Below are 24976 nucleotides of genomic sequence, written 5' to 3' on the forward strand. Positions count from 1 at the left end.
TTTTGTATATTTTTGGAAAATAAAAGGTTTTAATTCCATTTTGCACTCTTGAAACTCAACATTTTAGCACTTCGCTGAAGTTGAGCTCGTTGAATTTTATAAGTTAGTCATGGTGCAGTATGAATGATTTATTGTAATTTTGAGGATGTAAAGTGCTATTATTATTTTTTAGGGTATAAAGTGCAAAAATGATACATGTTCAGGGTGCAAAGTGAGTTTAAAGCCAAAAATAAAAGTATAAAACTTAAGGCAAAATGAGTTTTTTAGTGACGTAAGTTTGCTAGTTGAGAGTTTTAGCCCACCATGTTTCAAAATCAGAATTTTAGTCCTGTAAGTTACAAAAGTTGAGAATTTTGGTCCTATGACCTGCTATAACAGGTAATGTGATGGTTGGTTGAATGAGTTGGCATTTAAAATATAAAAATAAATTAGATGATGTGGCTAAGGAGTTGGACAATTTTGGAAGAAAATAAAATATGCCATCAATTTTATTTATTTATTTGATGAATGAAATAAGCGTTTTTGTAACAACTATTTTTTAATTAATATTTCATAGTTTTCAATTGATAAAAATAGTAATTAACTATATTTTATTACTCGTTATGGATATTTGTTATTCTTGGTTTGATAATGTATTTTATGTTTGGAGGCTAGAGAATACTTTTTTGGTACATTTAATTTAATAGAGTTTTGAATATACTTTATTATTATTTTGGTTAATTCGTAAATGTGTATTTGATTTCTTATACTAATTATGATTGTGCATGTCATTTAACTTTACAACAAGGTTTAATAAAAGGTCTCTTTTTTTTCGGTTTTATGTTGAATTTGATTAGTGACTCAATTTCATTGTAATCACTAAGTATATATTTGTAAAAAATGAAATATTTAGATAAATATGAATTTAATTACTATTTTGATCAAATAAAAACTAAGAAATATTAGTTAAACATTAATTAGTCTTATATCCTTCGTAAAAATATAGTTGTAGATTTTATTCAATGGATTTATTGTGGTTCTTTATTGCAAATATAACAAATAAAATTAAATATATAAATTAATATTTAATATGTTAAAATTTCCTCATTATTTTGACATTGATGATCAAATTTTTCTCCAACACCATCCAACTCATTAGCCACATCACCTAATTTATTTTTATATTTTAAATGTCAACTCATTCAACCAACCATCACATTATCTGTTATAGCAAGTCATAGGACCAAAATTCTCAACTTTTGTAAATTACAGGACTAAAATTCTGATTTTGAAACATGGTGGACTAAAACTCTCGACTGGCAAACTTAAATGACCGAAAAACTCATTTTATCTAAAACTTAAATACGTTTTAATTTTATTCAGTTTGGTGTTATAGGGCTCGAATTGGGATATGTCAAAGGAGACAAAGGTCACATGTGAACGGACTAATGGACCCATTCTACTATTTATAACTACCGCGTCTCATCTGTTTCTGGTCAGCCAATAAATTTTGTTGGTTTTTAAGCTATCCAAATAATAATAATAATAATAATAATAATAATAATAATAATAATAATAATAATAGGATTTAAAACCCCGAACAAATCTTTAATAAATGTGATCATATGATATTTAAAATTTGATAACTGAGAGCAAGTAATATAAATATAAATAAACTATATAAATTTGACTAAATTCCACTAAGTTGAATGTGATCAAATTTAAAATAAAAGTAAGTCTCACCTCTTTATAAGATTAAAATACAAGCAAATACAACGGGAGCTGGTCGAGTTTGTCACACATGATTAACTTAGTAGCTTACATCTTTCGTATTGTTTGTAAGCTATTATATGAAAGTGTAGGTTTATCCAATGCATTTATACGGTTGGCTGTGGATTCTTTTATTAAAAAAAGGAAGATATAATGAATGGTAAGATAGTCAATATAGGGTAAAAGGGGATCACCGTAACAAATCCCAATTTTTGCTTACTTGAATACCAAAAAAATAAAAAATAAATAATTAATAGTAAATTACTTTAATACCCTTAATGAAAATTAAAACCAAAAAAATATTACAAATACTATTTTTCTTTCTTAAATACCAAATAATAAAAAACCCTCAAAAACCATTTCCCTCCTCACTCACAAACCCCTCACCTCCTCCACCTCCTTCTTCTCCCTCTCCCAAAAACCCTCCTAAAAAACCTCAAAACTAAAGAAATCAAAACCTTACACAACTTGCAAAATGGCGTCAAAAGACAATAGAATGGTAGTTTACGAGCAAGGAGAACCCATTAAGGTATGTATTCATGTATTTTTTGAGCTAAAACATCGATTTTGATTTTTTTTTTTTTTAAATTCGCCATCAACTTTCGACACATACAGGTCGAAAATGTGCTTATTTTTCGACATGTATGTGTCGAACAACATAACAATTGATATTTTACTAATTTTCGACACTTAAGTGTCGAAATTAGAAGGAACATTCGACAGTTACCCGTCGAATTTTGCTACTATTTTTGACACTTAAGTGTCGAATTTGTTCTCTATTTTCGACACTTAAGTATCGAATTTGCCCCATATTTTCGACACCTAAGTGTCGATTTTTCTCATGTTTTCGACACATAAGTGTCGAAAATAGGGGACAAATTCGACACTTAGATGTCGATTTTTTCCCTGTTGCAAATTTACTTGTCTAATATTTTCTCCACTTTTGTGTAGATCGATTGCACCCATTCATTTACCAAGTCAGAAAAATTCCCAACAAAAGAAGCTTTATTGGCATGGGTTCGTGAAGTATGTAAAAGAATTGGAATGATGTTAATGATTGCGGGTTCGAGTGACGGGGATAGAGGATGTAGGACACCGTATGTGATTGTTCGTTGTGAGCGTGGGGGCCTTTATGTTGGCAAGAAGGTACCCGGTGAAGATGATCAAAGACCGGGAAAAAGGAGCACCGGTTCAAAGAAATGCAATTGTCCGTTTAAATTGAAGGGGACAAAAGAACCCAAGGATGATGAAAAGGCTGACTGGAAATTGAATGTTTATAGTGGTATTCACAACCACAACTTGTTTGAAAACTTGCACGGACACTCTTATGCTGGAAGATTATCAAAGGATCAGACTTCATATGTTCACACTTTGAAGAAAACAATGGTGAAACCAAGGACAATTCTAAGATTATTGAAGGAAAATGACCCGTCTAATGTAACTGGTATGAAGACAATTTACAATACTATCTCTAAGTTAAATTTCAGTGAATTATCTGGGAGATCTCAATTGCAATTATTGTTCGTCAAGTTGAAAGAAGATGAATACATCTCGTACCATAGATCGAACGAGTTGAATGCGATTACCGACTTGTTGTGGATCCACCCGAAATGCATTAAGTTGGCACAGTCGTATCCGTACGTATTCGTCATCGATTGCACGTACAAGACCAATCGTTACGGACTCCCATTTCTTGAGATTGTGGGTTTTACTTGTACCAACATGACGTTCTCCATTGCCCTTGCATACTTGGATCACGAAAAGACGAAAACTTTCGAATGGGCGTTGCGTTGTTTGAAGGAGGCTATGACAAGTTGTCATCGGCCTAATTGCATTGTAACAAATCGAGATTTGGCTTTAATGAAAGCAGTGACCAATGTGTATCCATCGAGTCATCACTTGCTGTGTCGGTGGCATGTGAACAAGAATATATTGGCCAATTGTAAGAAATTGTTCGCAAAGGACATCACCAAATGGAAGCAATTTCAGTCGGCTTTTTCGGCTCTTATTGAAAGAAATACTATAGAGGAGTTCAATGAGGATTGAGAGTCAATCAAAAGAACATTTATCGGTTATCCGCCGGCTATAGCATATGTAGCTAATTCATGATTGGATCCGTACAAGGAGAGACTTGTATCGGTGTGGACAAATAAGTGTACTCATTTTGGAACGTACACTTCTAGTAGGGTGGAGGGGGCACACGGACGAATGAAAAGCGATGTGCATAATTCAACTGGCACCTTTATGGATTTGTATACGAAAGTTCACAACCAAATTGTCGAACAACACAATGACATCAAAGCTTCTTTTGAAGTAAGTAAAAATACTTACGACGTTAACACACTTTCAAAACGTTGACATACAATGAGCTTCGTGGAAGTATCTCAAAATTCGCTCTGCAACTACTCAAAGTTGAGGTGGACAATGCGAAATTATTGCAACCGAGCGATATGGGTTGTAGTTGCGCCATCCGAACAACTCACGGTCTACCGTGTTGCCATGAACTTCATGAGTATGTTGTTGTGAACAAATGTCCTATCCCACTTGAGTTAATAGGCTCGTATTGGAAACACATGAGCATGGAGCCCGTCGCGACCACAGACGAAGTCATCCTACCAACCATCGACGAAGAACTATCGGAATACCAGAAGCTCTTTATATGTGCCGATCTCGATGGCGGTGGAAGTGGCTCTATCGAGCTAGCTGGAGGTGGTGGTGGGGCATCCGACGAGCGCGATGGAGGTGGAAGTGGGACATCCGGCTCGATCAATCTGACAATATCATTTAGGGTCCCCCACATGACCGTATGAGCGTCGGATGGCGCAAGTCCCCGCACCTCGCTAAGTGTACCCTTCACCAACTCCAAAATTTGTGAAAGTTGGACCTCCTTATCGGTACCACCCCCTGGACGAGCTTCACGTGGTCGAGGTCGATCCGCCTGGGGTCGAGGTGGATGGGCTCCTTGCCTACTGAGTTGTAACATGCATCTGGGCCGGAACCAATTCATGTAGTCCGACGAAGTGTCCGCCTCCTCGAGTTCAACTTCAACGGACCTCGACTCCTCGTCCAGACAATACTCCTCCCACCGATCAGAGAATCGTTCGCATACGCAGCGAATATTGAGTTCTGGACTGATCGACCTTTGTTAACTAGAACTTTGTACATATCTTTTGACATGTATACACGACCTGGAATAATTTGCACCCGGTTGAACTGCCTCAACACTCTGTCCGGATGATATGCCTCGAAGTGGTCCATGCAACATATCATCCCACTAAACCAAACAGAATCTGGCATCGGGAAACGATCACGAATAGCCGTATACGGTGACCATAAAACTTAGTAAAATAAATAAAAAATTAGATTTAGAAACCTACTTAAGTAGTAATAATAAATTATTAAACTGGTATTTTACTTGATCGGGGATCAAATCATCTAATCGAGATCGCAAGTACGTCGCTCGTTCAGGCGTTGAAGTAGTCTTTGACAAAGGCTCCCATCGGCTCGCTAATGGCCCCTCGAACTCCGTCTTCAATGTGCCACCCGTCAAATTAAGGAAAGTGCTCGTAAATCCATGATTGGAAGAGCGTCAGCCAGCCAGCCATCGAGTTCGTTGAATTTTGTGACGCTGACGAAAGCTCATCGTACAACCGGCAAAGACATGCAGTGCCCCAAGCATACTCGCCGATCCGATCCAAATCAGAGACGAGGTTTAGATACTCCACGCTTACCATGTTGCCGGTCTTGTCGCACAGTATAGTACACCCGAGCAAAAATAACAAGTACGCCCGAATGGCGTATGTCCTCTTCTCCGCACTGTCTCTAATGGTCACTTTGCTAAATTTAGCCTTCAACCATTCCAACTTCACCGCTTTCTTCTTGTCTACATCGTCCGGGTACTCACCTAGCAACTCGAACATCAAACAACTGGGCTTCGTTTTGGAATCACGGATCAAACGCTCGCAAGATACGGTACGCCCAACAACTGGCAAACCGACCAACGTACTCACATCATCAAGTGTGATGGTCATCTCTCCAACAGGTAAATGAAATGTGTTGGTAGCTGGCTGCCATCTCTCTATGAAGGCTCTAAGTAGATGGCCGTCCACAGTGTTGTACGATGCTTGTACAACTGACATTAATCCAGCTCTTTGGATTGCCCCTGTAATAAACGGCGCCGGCACCCAACCTTTCAAAGTTCCTGTGTGATTTCGAATTCGAAATTCTAAGCCGCGCTCCGAGAGCTCTGGACCTCCGTTCACAATATGATAAGCAATGTGCTTATCAAAATTTGTGTACAATTCCGGTATCTCGGGACATCTGACCGGTTCGTTGCTCGAATCACCAACGTCTACAGTCGAAGGTAGAGCCGGCACCGGATTCGTTGAGGAAGAACCCTCTCCAGACTTCTTCTTGGTCGTGGTATTTTTCTTGGTCGTGATTGCCTTGCCCTTGCCCTTATCGGATAATTCCTTTATCTTCTTACGGTTCGAGACAGTCGGAGGTATACGAGGTTCACGTGGTTCTTCCACTGCAAAATAACACACAATATGAATTAATATAAACACAAGAAAAAAAATTAATAAATAAATTTAAAAAAAATAAAATTACACAGAATGAATTCGACAGAACACTGTCGAAATGTGCTCCAAAATTCGACAGATAACCGTCGAAATTTTGTAGCAAATTCGACAGATAGATGTCGAATTTTCTAGCACATTACGACAGTGTGCTGTCGAATTATGTCGAATTACCAAACCTTCGTTCAAAATAATCAACAACTACATGTCGAATTTCGTAGAATTTTCGACATCAATCTGTCGAAAATCCTGACAAAATCGACATATACAGGTCGATTATTTTGAACGAAGAACCAACCCACGAATCGCAAATCAATGCTCAAATCGACTGAAATTAGATGCACCCATTACTAATTAACGATCATTTCTACCTAAAACAATCAAATCCTATTTACCCATATCAAACAATCAAATCCTAAATAAATATTAAAGAAAAAAAAAATCGAAAACAAATATTACTTGTACAACAAAGGCGGCAGCGACTTGATAACAATGGAGGTTTCAGCGGCGGCGGCGTGCGAGGGTTGGAGAGGAGAATAAATGGTGGAGGGTTTTTGTTTTTTTACAACAAAGGGTTTTTTTTTTATTTGGTTTTAGAATAGGAAATTTAAATTTTTTTTTGATATAATTGATATTTTGTATGAAAGGGTGTTTTTGTACTTTACTTTTTATTTTGGTATTAAAGTAAGAAAAAAACTTATAAACATGTACTCAATTTTGGTTTTAAACTTGGTAGTATTCAAGTAAGCAAAAGTTGGGATTTGTTATAGTTGCCCCCAGGGTAAAAGGCTATTCGAAAAACTTCTAGAAAATAAAAATACAAAATAATGAATTTTTATTGGAACAAATATATGATGGTCATTTTTATGTAGTGCTTGCTTGTAAATTTCACATTCTAAAACAGATAAACTATGTGGCACGAAAATTTCAACGTGTTCGATACTTGATGACACCTTATTGTTGAATGATAATCTCAACTAAAAGGTTAAGCTATAAGTGAAATGCATTATTTAGGTGGTGTTTGTAAAAGCTTTTAGAAATAGATTATGAACATTTTTCCTCTCTTAATCAATTTTTAGATGTTTGTAAATTCAATTTATGCTTTAAACTATAATTCTAAAAACATCCATGTACTTGCTTTTCCTATTTAAATTGATTTTGCAGATTTTTTTGCAAACATCCATAACTTTTAGAATTAAACACTTAATATCAACTTTTCACAATCACTAACTTATGCTTTTAAGTGCAGGGGATTACATTTGAATTCTTGTATTTGAAATGGATGGCGGTAAGATTCGAACTCAAGACCCTTCATTCTCTAATACCGTGACCATAAACAATTAAATATATGTTTATATAACATATTTATAAATATACCCCTATATATGGTTATATAACATATTTATAAATATACCCCTATACTTTTAATATTTATACGTTTCCCCCGAATTCCCATTTTTTGGACATGCTGTTTCCCGTGTATGTGTTTCCAATTTACTCGTACCGCTGTTTTCGGCACCAAAATGCGAAATCCCTCGCCCGCAGGGCCCTCATTGGCCCGACAAGTATTTGATGGAGGAATGTAAATCATGGTAACTCAACGGCCCGTTAAGGTAGCGGACCCGGACCTGGTGCCCACAAGGAACCAACCCTCATTGGAGTTGAAATTCCTACACCGGGGCTGACAGGATTCGATCCGAGGACCTTCCACCAACTTACCACCTACGGAACCAGTTGAGCTACACCCATGCGGGCTTAATAAATGATACTTTATTGTAGGAAGGGTGGGTTAGAAATGTGACACTGACTGCACTCATATAAATCCGATCATCACAGTAAAAAGAAAATCCCGAAAATCAATTTTTGTTACTCTTCTTCTGATTAATTTCAATTTTGTGTCCGATAAATAGAAAACCAAAAAGACAAGGGGTTGATGCATTTTGACCCCTCCGTTGATTCCATTTCCGGAATCTTGAAAAAGACACCAGTCTCTCTCTCTCTCTCTCTCCTCTTTCTCTCTCTAAAGTTGATTAGAGTTGGTGGTGAATGGTGATGCAGTGAGAAACCCTGATGATGGATTTGAAGGGGGTTTTCAGTTTAATTTTCTTATGGGCCGGTTTGCTGGTTTTCTTCAGTAATCCGGTTTGCCGAGTTTACGCCGGTGACATAGTTCACGATGACAATTTAGCTCCCAAGAAACCCGGTTGTGAGAATGATTTTGTCCTGGTAAATTAATTTAATTTATTTTTTTCTGATGCTGGGCTTTTCTTTTACTTGATGGGTTTATTTCGTAAATATTTTAATCTTTAAGATACATGTTCTTGTGTTAGATCTTTCTCTTTCTCTATGTATATGTGTGTGTGTGTGTGTGTGTGTGTGTGTGTGTGTTTGTGTGTGTGTGTGTGTGTGTGTGTGTGTGGTGGGTTGGCTTGATGTATGCAGCTTGGATTTAGTTGTAGCTGTACTTGTGCTAAATTTCATGATATATTGTTTAAATTAGTGGTAATCATGTATTAGATTTGTATCTTCGTTTCGAGTTTCTTGAACTAGGGATTTTCTAGATTTTCTTAATAATTTTGGGAATTAATTCTTCATTTTCATCAATAATGTACTTCTGCGTGTGTGTGTGTGTGTGCGTTGTAGAACTCTGTAATGCAGGCTTGCATTTAGCCCTAAATTTTGGATTAGGCTAAATGCACGCGTAAAATAAATTGCCCGTTTCTCAAAGGTTGGAGCTTTATATATATTCAATTTCTTGTTCTCTTCATTTGTTCTACGGCATTGTTCGATATGACCGTCTTTTTACTATTTCTAAAACAATTTTTTTTAGTTTATTCTTACAGTCTTGAGCTCGGTGTAGCCGACTTATAAAGAAATGGAATCCCGTCTTTGAATATGCTTATTACGAATTAAAGCTTCTTTTGGCTGTTTTTTTGTTGCAATTTTTCGTTTATCGTAAATTTTAATTTCTCGATCAGGTAAAAGTTCAAACTTGGGTAGACGGAATAGAAGACGAGGAATTTGTGGGTGTCGGTGCTCGATTCGGCACTACCATAGTATCGAAGGAGAAAAACGCTAACCAAACACACCTTTTCCTTTCAGACCCGAGAGACTGTTGTGGTCCTGCAAACAAGAAGGTTCGTTCTCGTTGCTAATTTTTCGATTTTTCACGAGTCAGTATTAATTAATTTATCGTGTTTCAGAAATACGGATTCATTTGTTTTTTTTTTTTTTATAATTTCTTTTAGTTTAATGGAGATATTTTAATGGTGGACCGAGGCAACTGCAAATTCACCACAAAGGCAAACTTTGCCGAAGCTGCCGGTGCTTCAGCTGTGCTCATTATAAACAACGAGAAAGGTAAATATTGGTTCGAATACGATTGAATCTAGTTCGTCGATTTCGTTTCTCAGTCGTCAGTTTCGTCTAGTCAATTTAATTTAAATTTCGGAATTTTATCACTAACGAGACTCGGCAAAAAGACAAAAATAACGCAGAAAGTTTACATTAATGCCATTCGTTCGTCTAACTCTTTTCAGAACTATACAAAATGGTGTGTGAGCCCGACGAAACCGATCTCGATATACACATTCCAGCTGTCATGCTCCCTCAAGATGCCGGTGCCACACTCGAAAAAATGTTGTCAAATGGTTCATCAGGTAATTTATACGACACGACTACTCTTTAATGAAATTAAGTGTGAAATGACTAATTTACCCTTTTTTATATAGTCTCTGTGCAGCTTTACTCTCCAAGGAGACCGGTGGTCGATATAGCCGAAGTATTTCTTTGGTTAATGGCAGTTGGAACTATCTTGTGTGCCTCTTATTGGTCCGCATGGAGTGCCAGAGAAGCAGCGATCGAGCAAGATAAGTTTTTAAAGGTTAGAAAAATTCTTCTTCTTTTTTTTTTTTAATCATTTACTTTGGAAAATTCGATTTATATGACACTGACTTTCTGTATGTATAATTAACTATTTTTCGTATTTTAGGATGCGCCAGATGAACTACCGAACATTAAAGGCAATACTGGAAGCAATGTGGTGGATATCAACACAACATCTGCAATCCTGTTTGTTGTCGTTGCTTCGTGTTTCTTGATTCTGATTTACAAATTGATGTCTTATTGGTTCATTGAGCTTCTGGTGGTTCTTTTTTGCATCGGCGGTGTAGAGGTACAACTAATTCTCTCTCTCTCTCTCTCTCTCTCTCTCTCTCTCTCTCTCTCTCTCTCTCTCTCTCTCTCTCTCTCTCTCTCTCTCTCTCTCTCTCTCTCTCTCTCTCTCTCTCTCTCTCTCTATATATATATATATATATATATATATATAACGGCAGTTGTATTGAAGATCTTACGAAATTTCTCGTTTTTCTGCTTTCAGGGCTTGCAGACTTGCTTAGTTGCCTTTCTATCAAGGTATGGTATTTTATTTGATTTGATTATAGACTAAGGCCTCGTTTGGTTAACACAATTAAGTCTATATTGACTAAATAGTAGTGGTTAGTAACATTTTTGGTTCACAAGATTCAACTAATCGGGTCCCGCAATTAGATGCTACTATTCATTAAAATTAGTAGCTACCTTAGCCCTTGTGATTAGCTTTTCATATGTAGCTACTAAAAGTGAAAATGACGATTTTGTCCCTAAAAATTAGGAGATGATTATTGTTAAATTAGGGATATTATTGGAAAATCACATTTAATTTCAAATTTTAACACTTCTAATACTATATCTATTACAATGAACCGAACATCTTACTAACTAACTAATTAGTGAATCAATAGGAAATTAATTCAATCCAATCGAGTCTAATGCAAATTAATTTAACACATGCAACCGACGAGACCTGAATTTAAATTCCAGCTGATCTAATATTACAATCATTAAAAGGAAAAAAAAAAAACGGAACTTTCAAACTAAGTACTTGTCCAAAATTTCAATTTTCAGGTGGTTCAAGCAAGCTGGAGAATCGTTTATTAAAGTGCCTATTTTCGGTGCCGTTTCGTACCTTACTTTGGCTGTTGCCCCTTTCTGCATAGCTTTTGCTGTGGTTTGGGCTGTGTACAGAGACGTTTCGTTTGCATGGATTGGCCAAGATATACTTGTGAGTATATTTTGCCTTTTGGCCCTCCTTTTTACTTTTTTCTTCCATAACAGTCCCTAGAGTTTCGTTTATTCAAAATGATTCGTTATTCGTTATGACAATCTTTATTATTCAATCAGGGAATAGCGCTGATAATTACGGTTCTTCAGATAGTGCGAATTCCTAATCTCAAGGTAATAACTTGAGACTTGTCAAATTCGATTCTTTCTCATTTATCTCTCGTGTCATATATTTAAGGGTAAATTGCGGCCACCCCCTGAGACCCCGAGGTAAGGCCAAATTACGAAAAAACCCTTCTTATTTGGGTAATTACAACCACGCCCCTCAACTATGTATTTCTTACGAAACCCCCCCTCATTTAGTATGTAAATTTCATACCGCAAGGGTGGAAGTGTAAGGCAATACACAGTTGAGGGAGTTGGTTGTAATTACCCAAACATGAGGGGGTTTTGTAATTTGGCCTTACCTTAGGGGGTTGGCTATAATTTGCCCTATATTTAAATGATAGTTTCATTTTATTTTATTTAACATGGGTTTGCTTTTCGGTTTTCAGGTGGGTACGGTCCTATTAAGCTGTGCTTTCATCTACGACATATTTTGGGTGTTCGTTTCTAAGAAACTGTTCAAAGAAAGTGTGATGATTGTGGTATGTAGCATTATTATCCATTTAAAATTATTTTAATTTAAAGTAATAAAAGAGATTAATACCGGGGGTAAATATGTCTTTTTGTAGGTAGCTCGTGGAGATAGAAGTGGTGAGGATGGTATACCGATGCTTCTGAAGATTCCACGGTTATTCGATCCGTGGGGTGGTTACAGTATCATTGGCTTTGGTGATATTCTCTTGCCTGGACTGCTTGTAGCATTTTCCCTTAGGTACGTAGCCTTTTTTTTTTTTAAATATTTATTTTCGAATCAACTTTCCGTATCAAATAATTGTGCATAGGGACGGAAATTGGAATAGAATTTCCGAATTTCGCCGATTGCAATTCGAATATTTCAGATTTCCGAAATTGGAACAATATTTTTCATTTTGAATTTCCGAAAGTTATGATTTTTTTTTGCAACAGAACATAATTGGAATACATCTTAGATTCCGAATTCCGGTCCGATTATATTTCCGAAAACTTCAAAAACAATTCCCGAAAATACCCTTTAAAAATTGATATTATTTATGTGTTTTATATTATGGGCGACTAAAGAAATGGCAATTCCGAATTCCACGGATTCCTATCCAAAAGTTTCCAATATCGGAATAAGTCATTTCATTCCAATTTCTGATTTTTCCTCATATTTTTTATGGAATTGGAATCAATTTTTCACGTCCGAAAAAGAATGATTTTTTTTCAGAAAATACCAACTCCGATTTGATCGGTCCGATTTCCAAGTTTTTTTTGGCAAGAATAAACCCATTTATTTTTATAAATTAAATCTCTACTCTATCTATTTCAGGTACGATTGGCTAGCAAATAAGAGCCTACGAGCTGGATACTTTTTGTGGGCAATGTTCGCTTATGGATTAGGTAACAACAATATATACCGTTACAAAATTTGTAAGCTGCTATCAGATGATAAAACATTCGAGATATATATTATGGCAGGTCTTCTTATTACGTACGTAGCACTGAACTTGATGGATGGTCATGGCCAACCCGCTTTGCTGTACATTGTCCCTTTTACCCTCGGTAATTTTTTTTTCTTACCATTAGAAGTGAAACTATGATTTTTTTTATTTTATTTAAAAAAAAAAGATGCTGAAAATATTACTACGATGCAGGGACGTTTTTGGCACTCGGGAGAAAGAGAGGTGATCTGAAGATTCTGTGGACAAGAGGTGAACCGGATAGGGTTTGCCCTCACGTTCGTCTTGAATCGACTCAAGAATCTCTCTGACGAAGGAGCTCCGTAATTCATTCCCCGTGTAATTAGTATTAAGTTAATCGTAATTAATGTTGCCATAAAACAAAGTTTTAAGTGTTTGTTATATTAGTTGTTACTGTTGTTGTGGCTCTCAGTTGTAAGGCGGAAGTCCAGAGTAGCGGAGGGGTGTGTGCCCCCCCTCGTTGTAGATCGTCCTCGGGCAAATGCTGCAACTTATAAATATATTAATGCCTATTATAATAGGTATAATTATGATATAATGAGAGGAGGAAATAATTAATTAACTATCAAAATTCATAATTTTATAAATAATCTTTAATAATAATTGAGTTGACTATATGCTTCTTCTTTCAGTTGTAATCCCCCAACCTGTAAAATGGTCTTCGCGTGTATGAAACATCCACCAATTTACGAGTTTCCTATATGCGGTAAAGAAGCAGGAATATAATTATACGTACGCATCCTCGATATCTTCGATCCTGCTGTTGCTCCGGGTGTATTTGAGTAGTTCAATCATAAGGTTATACAACTTCAGCTGACCGTGCTCGCCGAATTTCCTTCCAGCCAAACCAAAATTTAGTTTGCTCCCTTTCTGGTTGCAGAATATACATTTATAGTATAGAGGAAAAGTATTTCTTTTTTTCTTCTCTCATCAAGCTTGTAAAGCCACAAATCCCCCTTTTTTCGGATTCCGTTTGGGTTTGAGTTTGAGTTCGATTCAGTTTCGATTTTGGCTAAGGACAAGTCAAAAGACTAACTAACTCAAAGCTCAAGTCCGAGGCAATGTCTAAAAGGCTTCCATAATTCTCTCTACACGTAATACATATTATAAGATGTTCATGGAATAGTGTATGATTTTTTTTGTAAAAATTTAGAATAGTTCTAGAATGTTCCTTTGTAAATAGCTACATAGATAATTAATAGACTTTAGGATCACAGTGATATTGACAGTCCATTAGGAATTTGTTCTTATATAAATATGGCATAGTTCATTGGTAAATCGTGACCACCAAGTATGTAGGGTAAGAATATGTTTGGTCGATATTATAAAATAATAATTATTAATATTACAATGGTGAGTTATAATTTAATTTTAGCACCATATTTGACCAATCCTTTCAACCTAGTATAATGAAGCCCATATCCATATCCGTAGGTCACGCAGCTCCTTCGCCTTCATCTCTTTTGCGGCCCATATCGTAGGTCACGCACCTTCGTCACCTCCAAATCGTAATCGCTCAACAGCTTCTCAACATCTTTGTCAATGAAGCAGGATTTGCCCACACAGTTGAAGTACGCACACAGTCAGAACGCGACCTTCGACTACGATCGAGCGCCACTCTGTGTTCAATACTATAAAATAATAAATATAAATATTAGAATGATTGAGTTATAATTTAATTTTAGCACCACATGTTAGCCTGTTATAAAATTTTGTTGTTTTTCAATATTGATATAAAATTTCCATTCATTTATTAAATTTTATTTTTTCAAAACAACCATGAAAAAAAAAAAAAATCAGCCTTGCACATAACTACTTTAAATGACAACGAAACCATATCACATCTTTCAAATAGGTCTCAAATGAACTATCGAACCGGAAATTTGACACTAATAAGCCTGATTATGTGAAAAATGTCATCACATGCATTTCCTAATTTCCCAATCAGACTCCAAATATATAGACACAATTATAAGAGAGGTCTCTGAGTTTCAAGACAGAAACATTCTTGCTGAATAGGCCGTGAAATCAACCGGTTGAATGCATTGTCACACGTCCAGCAGGGCGCCAGGTCGTATCAGCCGGATATTTATAGAGCCTCGAGTTCTGGATGGAGATACCGCCTGCGTATCTGTACATATACATTTCAGACCACAAGTCATTTGGAAGAGGACCGATCGGTCGGTTTCATTAGCTTATACATTTCAGACCACAAGTCATTTGGAAGAGGACCGATCGGCCGGTTTCATTAGCACCATTCGTGTTAACAGCTGCGGTCTCGTAAATGTTTTAAGTCTTGAGTTCCGCGAGTGGGAAGAAAAGTTGTCAAAATCAGAACACTAAATACCAGTGTAATTAGTATAAAGTTAATCGTAATTAACGTTTGCATGAAACTAAATAGAGGAGGGGTGTGCGCCCCCCCACCCCCCACCCAACCCTCCTCTATTATAGATCAGTCTCAGGCAAATAATGCAACTTATAGATATAAGAGAAAATTACGACCAACCCCTGAGGTAAGGTCAAATTACGAAAACACATTTTCTGTTTGTATAATTACAAGCACAACCTCAACTATGTATTATTTTACAAAAAAAATCCTCCAGTTGATAAATTTAGGGGCGTTCATTCGGTAAAATTGTACAGAAATTGCAGTATGCCAAAATTTTAAAATTAAAATTTTAAAATTGTACAGAAATGTTTAGCGAATTGTACAGAAATGTTTAGCGTTTGGTTTCGATAAGTGACCGTTTTACCAAATTTTAATTAAAAATATTAATTTTTTTAATTAATTTTAGTTTAAATATTAATATTACATATATAAATATATGTATATAAAATAAAATAAAATTGAATACCATATTGATTTAACGGTTCGGTAATCGACATGTATGAATTATTGTTCGATTCCATTGGATCAGTTTACCGACCGGATGAACATTTCTAGGTAAATTTGACATTGTATAGTTGATGTGTGGTTGTAGTTATGCAAACAAGATGGTTTTTTCTCTCATAATTATACCTTAATAATAGTGATAAAAATGTCCAACTGCAAACCTAAAAGTCTCTGTTGATATAATATATTCAAAGGATGTGCGAAACGCAGATGCGAAGTGAAGTGGGATTAAGCCTGGACTGCGGAAGTGGGATTAAGCCTGGATTATCTAGACAACAACAAAATGAACAGAATCTCGCAGTTTAGGTCGAAACCAGTGTCGCAAGCGAGCTCTCGCCCTACGCCGGCTTCTGGCATTTTGGTCGGGGCTAGTTTCCATGACAAGCTCTTCAAGTGCCGTAGTATCTTTTCCATTTCCAACAATGTACGACACGAATTCCATTTCACCCTTGCACCCTATCAGCCCCGAGAGTTTCACCCTTTTCAAATCACGACTCCATCTCCTCTTGATCGGGTTCTCAATATATTTCTCATCACTCCTTTGACACAAGAATCCAGTCGACCATATAAACTGCAAAATTAGATATCATCTATATAAATGATATTCTACCCGATCGAGTTAATTATTTCGATAGTACGCATGTATTAATGAAAAAAGACGCATGTACATACGTCGTACCTTAATCTCAAGTTTCTGTAAGCAAGGACAAGCCTCGATGAAATGAATGAGTTTATGAAGTCCGTAAAAACTATACATGTTCAACTTATATTCACACTCCATATGTTGAAGCTTTACCAGTTTAGGGAACCGTAACATGCCGTCCATATAATCGCGCCCCTGAAAAAAAAAACGTATATAATCAAAACACAATTTATTTATTGTAAAAAAACTGATATGTACGTACGTATGTATATATCCCGACGAGCGAGAGCTTAAGCTTGATCAATTGGTCACTAATAATTCCCCGTGAAAGGATCCGAAACCCGATTTTCTTACAAATGCCCAACTCACAAAGACTTGGTACATTTCTCAGAACAAGCTTAAATTCGGATAGCATCTCATAACACTCGAAAGATTCGATGTTCGGCATGTCTATAATCTTGATGAATTTGATCCTAGAACACCGACGTATGGCCAATTGCTTCAACTTTGGCGCTAAATCGACACCGATTATACGTAAAGAACCTAAGGCGCTGCTATTTTCAACCGAGAAACGCTCGAGAGCGACATAATTTTCGAGTATTAGCATAAAAACCCGTTTATCCAAATCGACGGCCTTTAGAGATAGGTCTTTCAGGAATTCGTTTCTGCGTGGAATTATATACGGAAAGCGAATCCATGCATCGATGCAAATCACGTGCATGTGGATTATTGGTGCTTGTCTGGCTAATGCAAAGTCGATCCAGCTCCGCATTAGCCACCTCTCGACTGGCCACGTGTCTTCCACCGTTGTTAGGAACAGCCCGTAAAAAGGTAAACTAAGTCGAAATTCTTGTAAGAATTCACCTCCATTGTGTGAACCCAAGGTGCGACTGATTACGGTAGCGTACTTTTTCAAGAATTTCCTTTTCGATACTACATGGCAATACGTTTCGGAGGTGAGAGAAAAATCGAGGCGGGTGGTGTAGTTGTGGAGGTGGCGCCATCGTTTGGATAGGATGCTGGTTGAGACGGCTTCGGTCACCGTCAGCCGTGAGATTATGGATATCAGAATATCGTCCGGCAACTGACTTATCTTGTCGTGGTCATAATTAACTGAAGTACTCATGAATGATTTGGGAAGTTGAGGAGCTGACGACTGTCGGGCGGGCTCGCCGGCGGCGGAGATAGGCAGTTTGGACTTGCCTTTCGACGCCGCAAGGGCCTGCCAGGAAAGGCGAGGGAAGCTGCCGGAGAGAGGAATACAGCCTCCTCCTTGAGTATTGGATTCCATGGCACCACTGGATTATTTTTGTGGAATTTTGTTCACAAATGTTTCTTATATACTTAGGAGCGGACTAGGGTTGTTAATAATTAGGGTTTATTTGAGATCCATTTAACTCTAATTAGGGTTTGGACAAATTATTAAAAAAAAAAACCCCACTTATAATCCCATCTAGGGGTGCAAGTTGGAACGGAAATTCCAATTTCCGCCGGTTCGGATCCGAAAAGTTCCGATTTTGGAACAACTTTTTTCATTCCGACTTCCGAAATTCCGATTTCCGAATTTTTCCGATTTTTTTGGATCGGAATTGGAATTATATAAAATAAATTTGGAATTTCCGATTTCCGATCCGATTTGATTTCCGAAATTAATTCCGAAAATTTCCAATTTTTTTTCTAAATATACACCTATAAATAATAAATATTATATAATATTTATTTTTCCAGAAAAATATACCTATAATTTTTTTTAGGATTTTGACATAATGAATTGTTGTTAGAAGTTTTATTAGATATTATGTTGTGTTTATTTTTATTTATTTTTTGAACTGAAATTTAGTAGTTATTAGTTTTACTTTTATCGGCGTGGATGTTCTTATTTTTGGAAAATTATGAACATTTTAGAAAAATTTCGCTAAGTTTTGAAATTTTTAACCTTATGTGATTTCCGATTTTTTCCGAAATCCCGAAATTTCCGGGCCTTTTGGAATTGGAATGAATTTTTAGATTCCGAAAATTTTGGAATTGGAATTGGAATTGATTTTGTACTTCCGAAACTTTTTGAAAATTTTCCGAAAAGGCTAATTCCAATCCGATCCATCCGACTTTCACCCCTAATCCCATCCATGAAAAGGACAGATAGATGAGATGCCGAAATAATAGAATTGGATTTTTTTTATAGTTCTTTTATTTATTTTTTAACATTTTCGATAATCTATTTTTTTATTTCTTTTGAAAACTTTTCCTTGTAATTTTGTTTTTCCTTTGAAAACTATTAGAACTCGAAAATTTTCGAAGTAATTTCTTAATTTTTTGGTGTTTATTTTATTAACCTATTAATGAGAGGAGAATATAATCAATTAACTATCAAAATTAATTTATAGTTGTTTTATAAAAAAACTTTGATAATAATTAAGTTGACCATATATATGCCTATTCTTCCAGTTGTAATCCCCAAACCTGGAAAAAGGTCTTCGCATGTACGAAACATCCACCGATTTACGAGTTCCCCATATACATACATGTAATATAATTATACATATGTATCCTCGATATCTTCCTGCTTGTTGCTCTTGTGTACATACAATTGAAATCGCGATTTCTCTCTTATTGTTCGCTTATTTTCCTAATGAGCTCTATGGTGAAGTTGTTCTTACTGTTCCCGATTTCTTGTTTCAAATTGGAAACTCTTCGGCATCTCATCTATCTCCTTTTCATGGATGCGATTAAAATGCAATTGGAGAGAAGTATCCGTCTAGCGGCGGATCAGGAAGCTAAGTGGGTATTCTTCTCCCCGTGATTCATTCCGCAGCTAGGGTTACATATAGGGGTTATTAATGTGATTGGTAGGGTGATGACGCCGAATGAGGATCTCGATCGACACACACTCTCAAGCCGAACCTCCGATCCATAGTCTCTTTCAACTAGTGAAGGGTTGCGATTTCAAATCTATTGGTCCTGACAAATTTATGGTTTAAAAGAAAAAAAAAAGTTAGATGCCAGCTAATATTGAAGTCAGCTAATGCAAGTCACTAATCATAGCTCCAATGACCTGCTGGGAGAGTAAAAACAACGAAAAAAGAAAAAAAAAATGGAATGTCAACAAATGTTGAAGTTAACTAATGCTAGTCAGCTAACCACAGCTACGACGAATCGAGTCGGAACATAAAATAAAAAAAAAAAAAAAGATAAAAGAATAAAAAAATGGAATGTCAAGTAATGTTGAGTGACTGAGTCAGCTAACCGGAACTTCGACCACCCATATCACCACAGGAAAAAAAAATTATAAGTTTTTTTTATTTTTTTTAATAATAAATAAAACTAAAAAAGATAAAACAAACCCTAATTAAAGTTAAAGGGTATAAAGTAATTATCTGGACTTTAAAATCAAATAAAACTTAAAATAAAGGGTAAATTACACACACCCCCCTGAGGTAAGCTTAAATAACTGTAAGGTCCCTGTGGTATCGATAATTACACTTAGCCCCCTGAAACGTAGTCAGAAACTCTAATGGGGTAATGAATTGGATACGTTATTCCGATAGGGTTCTAACGGTACTATTGGTTTCAGAAAGTGGTGAAGACAACAAAGAGCTATGGGGTGACATGGCTCCCCGAACATTCCCGAACATTTTTTAAATCACCCATAGCTTTTTGTTGTCTCCACCACTTTCTGAAACCAATAGTCCGTTAGAACCCTATCGGAATAATGTATCCAATTCATTATCCCATTAGAGTTTCTGACTACGTTTCAGGGGGCTAAGTGTAATTATCGATACCACAGGGACCTTACAGTTATTTAAGCTTACCTCAGGGGGGTGTGTGTAATTTACCCTAAAATAAATGGGTTTTACTCAAAAATCAAAAAAGACTTGGGCTTATCTCACATTATGTAAGTTAGTGGGGTTATCTGAAATAAACACTAATTATTAACAACCCTAGTCCGCTCCAAAGTATATATATATAAGAAATATTCGGTGAACAAAATTCCGCAAAAATATCCGGCGACCGAAATAGATCGGCGGCGGCGATGGCATCCAATAATCAAGGAGGAGGTCGTATTTTTCAATCCGACAGCTTCCCTCGCCTTTCCTGGGTTGCCCTTGCGGCGTCAGAAGGCAAGTCCAAACTGCCTATCTCCGCCGCCGGCGAGCCCTCCCGACAGTCGTCAGCTCCTCAACTTCCCAAATCATTCATGAGTACTTCAGTTAATTATGACCATAATAATAATAACAACAATAATAACAATAATAATAATGTGGTTGACGGCGACGACAAGATCAGCCAGTTGCCGGACGATATTCTGATATCCATAATCTCACGGCTGACGGTGACCGAAGCCGTCTCAACCAGCATCCTATCCAAACGATGGCGCTACCTCCACAACTACACCACCCGCCTCGATTTTTCTTTCACCTCAAAAACGGATTGCGATGGAGTATCGAAAAGGGAATTCATGAAAAAGCACGCTCGCGTAATCAATCGCACCTTGGATTCACACAAAGGAGGTGGGTTCTTACAAGAATTCCGAGTTAATTTACCGTTTTACGGGCGGGAACTAGCAGGGCGAATGCGGAGGTGGATCGACTTTGCGTTCTCTAGACAAGCCCCAATAATCCACCTGCACGCGATTTACATCGGTGCATGGATTCGTTTTCGGTATCTAATTCCATGCAGAAACGAATTCCTGAAAGACCTATCTCTAAAGTCCATCGATTTGGATGAAGAGGTATTTATGCTAATACTTGAAAATTTTGTCGTGCTCGAGCGTTTCTCGGTTGAAAGTAGCATCTCCTTAGGTTCTTTATGTATAACCGGTGTCGACTTAGCGCCAAAGTTGAAGCACTTGGCCATACGTCAGTGTTATACGATCAAATTCATCAAGATTGTAGACATGCCGAACATCGAATCTTTCGAGTGTTATGAGATGCGTACCGATTATAAGCTTGTGCTGGAAAATGTACCAAGTCTTTGTGAGTTGGGCATTTGTAAGAAAATCGGGATTCCGATCCTTTCACAGGGAACTATTGGTGACCAATTGGTCAAGCTTAAGCTCTCGGTCGTCTATTTTCGTGATGCTGTAAGCATGTACACACACACATGCATGTACATATATACATACGTACGTACATATCAGCTTTTTTACAATTTGTGTTTTTTATTATTCCAGGTACACGATTATATGGACAACATGTTACGGTTCCGTAAACTGGTAAAGCTTCAACATTTGGAGTTTGAATTTCTGTTATATAGTTATTACAGAATTCATAAACTCATTCATTTCATCGAGGCTTGTCCTTGCTTACAGAAACTTGAGATTCGGGTACGACGTACATACGTCTTTTTACACAGTAATACATACGTATATACAGTCGAAATAATCAACTCGATCGGGTAGAATATCATTTATATAGATGATATATGATTTTGCAGTTTATATGGGAGACTGGATTCTTGTGTGAAAGGAGTGATGAGAAATATATTGAGAACCCGATCAAGAGGAGATGGAGTCGTGATTTGAAAAGGGTGAAACTCTCGGGGCTGATAGGGTGCTCGGGTGAATTGGAATTCGGGTCGTACATTGTTGGAAATGGAAAAGATACTACGGCACTTGAAGAGCTTGTCATGGAAACTAGCCCCAACCAAAATGCCAGAAGCCGGCGTAGGGCGAGAGCTCGTCTCCGGCACTGGTTTCGACCTAAACTGCCAGATTCTGTTCATTTTGTTGTTGTCTAGATAATCCAGGCTTAATTCCACTTCGCATCTGCATGCGTTTTCGCACATTCTTCGAATTGTGTTTGAGAATCTTAATAAATTGTCCGTCAGTAATTTATTTCACTAATTTTTTTTTTATTTAAATTATCAAGGGCAAATGTGGTCCTTAACCATCACACTTGACTACCCCTCCTTTCCATTTTATTTGTCAATTTTTTTGGATTTTTTTCTCAATTTTGTCTTTACTATTCTTAAGAGAATTAATAATGAAACAATTAATAAAAGGTTTTTTTAGTCATTTTGTTAGAACTATCTAGAAGAACTTTAATATACTTTTCAAAACGCTATTGTATCTATAAAATTAGATTCTTAGACTGCGGAGATAGCCCACGACTAAATCAAAGCTCAAGTCCGAGCCAATCTCTAAAAGGCTTAGTTCTAGAATGTTCCTTTGTGAATAACTACATAGATAATCAATATACATATTCTAAGATGTTCATGGAATAGTGTATGTTTTTTTTATAATATTTTAGAATAGTTCTAGAATGTTCCTTTGTGAATAACTACATAGATAATCAATATAGACTGTAGGATCACATTGATTTTGCCAGTGATTCTGACAGTCCATTAGGAATTTGTTCTTATATAAATATGGCCTAGTTCATTGGTAAATCGTGGCCACCAAGTATTTAGAATAAGAATGTGTTTGATCGATATTATAAAATAATAATTATAAATATTACAATAGTTGAGCTATAATTTAATTTAGCATCATATTTGACCAATCCTTTCAACCTAGTATAATGAACCACCTTAGCCTCCATCTCTTTCGCAGCCCATGTCTGTAGGTCACGACCTTCGTCACTTTCGTCTCCATTTGTCATGTCACCTTCAAATCGTAATCGCTCAACAGCTTCTCAACATCTTTGTCAATTCCAACTCCAATGAACCGGACCTTCGTCACCTTCGTCTCCATCCGTAGGTCACGTCACCTTCAAATCGTAATCGCTCAACAGCTTCTCAACATCTTTGTCAATTCCAACTGCAATGAACCGGTCTAAGGGTAAAATAATAATTAAGTCTATAGGAGAAGAATGTGTTTAGTCGAAACTATAAAATAGGGTCTTTCTAGGGTGAGATCCCATGTTCTAAACTTTTATGAGATACCCCATTTATATTGCGCCATGTGTCCCTGCCAAAAAATCCATTTTTTCCTCATTTACGTATTGTCGTAAATACCCTTCGTATAATTAATATTTTCAAAAAATCGGCCATTATATATTATTAATGTAATGTCAATTTTACCCTCTATATTTTTAATGCAATTTTAAATATATATTTATTGCTGAATTAAAATTTATAATGTCAATTATATCATTATTCGTAAAAATCATTAAGCCACCGATCCAAAATTGCATCAACCTGAATTCGAACTCGTGACCATCTGAAAACACACAAGAATACTTACCATTAAAACACAACACATAATTGGCAATAAACTAACAATACGGATATATATCACAAAGCTACAATTTATAATGGTTATAAAACTTATATAAATAATGTTAAATAAATTATTAATTCTCATATAATTATTATTATTATTATATATTAAAAATATCCCATACTAACAAATCTTTATATAATATAATTTAAAAATCTAAGTAAATGTTGTTCGACTCGTGTAATTTAAAAACTAATTTCGAAAGAATTTGAAGTTTGAATTGAATCGTAAATTGTAAGATTTAATTAAATCGTAATATTTGAATCAATTAAACTCATGTGTTTTCAATTCAAAAACAATATTCAAAGATTTGATAGATGAAGCTCAACTCATTTCAATTCGTAGACAATATTCAAATATTTGAATCGGTTAAACTCAATAATTTATAATAGCGTATTAATCAATCTGTGTATAGTTAAAGTTTAGTAAATTTTTTTTATTGAATTTTATTATAAAAAATAATAAAATTTAATTGGTAAAAATCGTAAGATTTAATCGGTTCATGGTTAGATTAAATCTTACGATTTACGATCTGATTCTTACGATTTTACGAATTAAATTATTATTTTGTTGTTAAAATTGAATTAAAAGGATAGTAGACTTTAATTATAAATAGTTAACTCGATTAATACGTTCTTGTCAGTGGTTGAACTTAATCGATTCAAATTTTTGAATAATATTTACAAATTAAAAGGATTTGCGCTTAATTGATTCAAATCATACGCTTTAATTAATCTTATGATTTGATTCTTGCGTAATTTAGGAATTATTTTTTTATGATAAAATTGAATTAAAAATGTATTACACTTTAATTAATAATAGTTAATTTGATTAAGACGTTCTTGTCAATAGTTGAGCGCGCTAATGAATCGATTCAAATATTTGAATAATGTTTACGAATTGAAAGGACTTGAGCTTAATTGGTTCAAATATTACGCTTTGATAAAATATTATGATTTACGATTAGGTTCTTACATGTGTTAGGAATTAAATTTATTATTTTTATGACAAAATTGAATTAAAAAGATATTAGACATTACTTATAAATAGTTAAATCAATTTTGTAACATGTTATGTCAATAGTTAAGTAACTGATTCAAATATTTGAATAATGTTTACTAATTGAAAGGGTTTGTACTTCATCGATTCAAATCTTACTAGTTGATTAAATTAAATATTAAAATAAAA

General features: G+C 35.8%; 4 protein-coding genes across 4 annotated transcripts; 3 read left to right on the forward strand and 1 right to left on the reverse strand.

Annotated features, from left to right (window-relative positions):
* The first annotated feature begins 2224 nt into the window (after nt 1-2224).
* Nucleotides 2225-3795, forward strand: LOC148770764 (protein FAR1-RELATED SEQUENCE 5-like). Its single transcript, XM_088818045.1, has 2 exons — nt 2225-2278; nt 2701-3795. The coding sequence occupies exons 1-2, from the start codon at nt 2225-2227 to the stop codon at nt 3793-3795; spliced, it is 1149 nt and encodes a 382-aa protein (XP_088674171.1).
* A 4311-nt stretch (nt 3796-8106) lies between these two features.
* On the forward strand, nt 8107-13604 carry SPPL2 (SIGNAL PEPTIDE PEPTIDASE-LIKE 2). The gene is made up of 14 exons (XM_012980821.2): nt 8107-8555; nt 9308-9466; nt 9578-9689; nt 9869-9988; nt 10061-10212; nt 10321-10503; nt 10708-10742; nt 11274-11430; nt 11550-11603; nt 11984-12076; nt 12164-12306; nt 12883-12953; nt 13032-13115; nt 13208-13604. Exons 1-14 carry the CDS (start codon nt 8400-8402, stop codon nt 13321-13323), a joined length of 1635 nt encoding a protein of 544 aa, XP_012836275.2. The 5' UTR covers nt 8107-8399; the 3' UTR covers nt 13324-13604.
* A 2590-nt stretch (nt 13605-16194) lies between these two features.
* LOC105956876 (FBD-associated F-box protein At4g10400-like) lies at nt 16195-17860 on the reverse strand. Its single transcript, XM_012980785.1, has 3 exons — nt 16832-17860; nt 16606-16764; nt 16195-16497 (listed from the first exon to the last, which is right to left on the reverse strand). The coding sequence occupies exons 1-3, from the start codon at nt 17858-17860 to the stop codon at nt 16195-16197; spliced, it is 1491 nt and encodes a 496-aa protein (XP_012836239.1).
* A 2723-nt stretch (nt 17861-20583) lies between these two features.
* Nucleotides 20584-22473, forward strand: LOC105956875 (uncharacterized). The gene is made up of 2 exons (XM_088818269.1): nt 20584-21892; nt 22003-22473. The coding sequence occupies exons 1-2, from the start codon at nt 20600-20602 to the stop codon at nt 22303-22305; spliced, it is 1596 nt and encodes a 531-aa protein (XP_088674395.1). The 5' UTR covers nt 20584-20599; the 3' UTR covers nt 22306-22473.
* The last annotated feature ends 2503 nt before the right edge of the window (nt 22474-24976 follow it).

Source organism: Erythranthe guttata, chromosome 5 (assembly GCF_056151865.1).
Source record: "Erythranthe guttata isolate IM_541 chromosome 5, IM_541, whole genome shotgun sequence".
Lineage (NCBI taxonomy): Eukaryota > Viridiplantae > Streptophyta > Magnoliopsida > Lamiales > Phrymaceae > Erythranthe > Erythranthe guttata.

Bases quoted from the DNA above. Each gene is read 5' to 3' on its own strand.
- LOC105956875 (XM_088818269.1), top strand. From the start codon at position 20,600: ATGGCATCCAATAATCAAGGAGGAGGTCGTATTTTTCAATCCGACAGC. The intron at 21,893-22,002 runs GTACGACGTACA...ATGATTTTGCAG, and splicing joins TACAGAAACTTGAGATTCGG to TTTATATGGGAGACTGGATT.
- SPPL2 (XM_012980821.2), top strand. From the start codon at position 8,400: ATGATGGATTTGAAGGGGGTTTTCAGTTTAATTTTCTTATGGGCCGGT. The intron at 10,213-10,320 runs GTTAGAAAAATT...TTCGTATTTTAG, and splicing joins AGCAAGATAAGTTTTTAAAG to GATGCGCCAGATGAACTACC. The intron at 10,743-11,273 runs GTATGGTATTTT...TTCAATTTTCAG, and splicing joins TTAGTTGCCTTTCTATCAAG to GTGGTTCAAGCAAGCTGGAG.
- LOC148770764 (XM_088818045.1), top strand. From the start codon at position 2,225: ATGGCGTCAAAAGACAATAGAATGGTAGTTTACGAGCAAGGAGAACCC. The intron at 2,279-2,700 runs GTATGTATTCAT...ACTTTTGTGTAG, and splicing joins AGCAAGGAGAACCCATTAAG to ATCGATTGCACCCATTCATT.
- LOC105956876 (XM_012980785.1), bottom strand. From the start codon at position 17,860: ATGGAATCCAATACTCAAGGAGGAGGCTGTATTCCTCTCTCCGGCAGC. The intron at 16,765-16,831 runs GTACGTACATAT...TTTTTTTTTCAG, and splicing joins TCGTCGGGATATATACATAC to GGGCGCGATTATATGGACGG. The intron at 16,498-16,605 runs GTACGACGTATG...CTAATTTTGCAG, and splicing joins TACAGAAACTTGAGATTAAG to TTTATATGGTCGACTGGATT.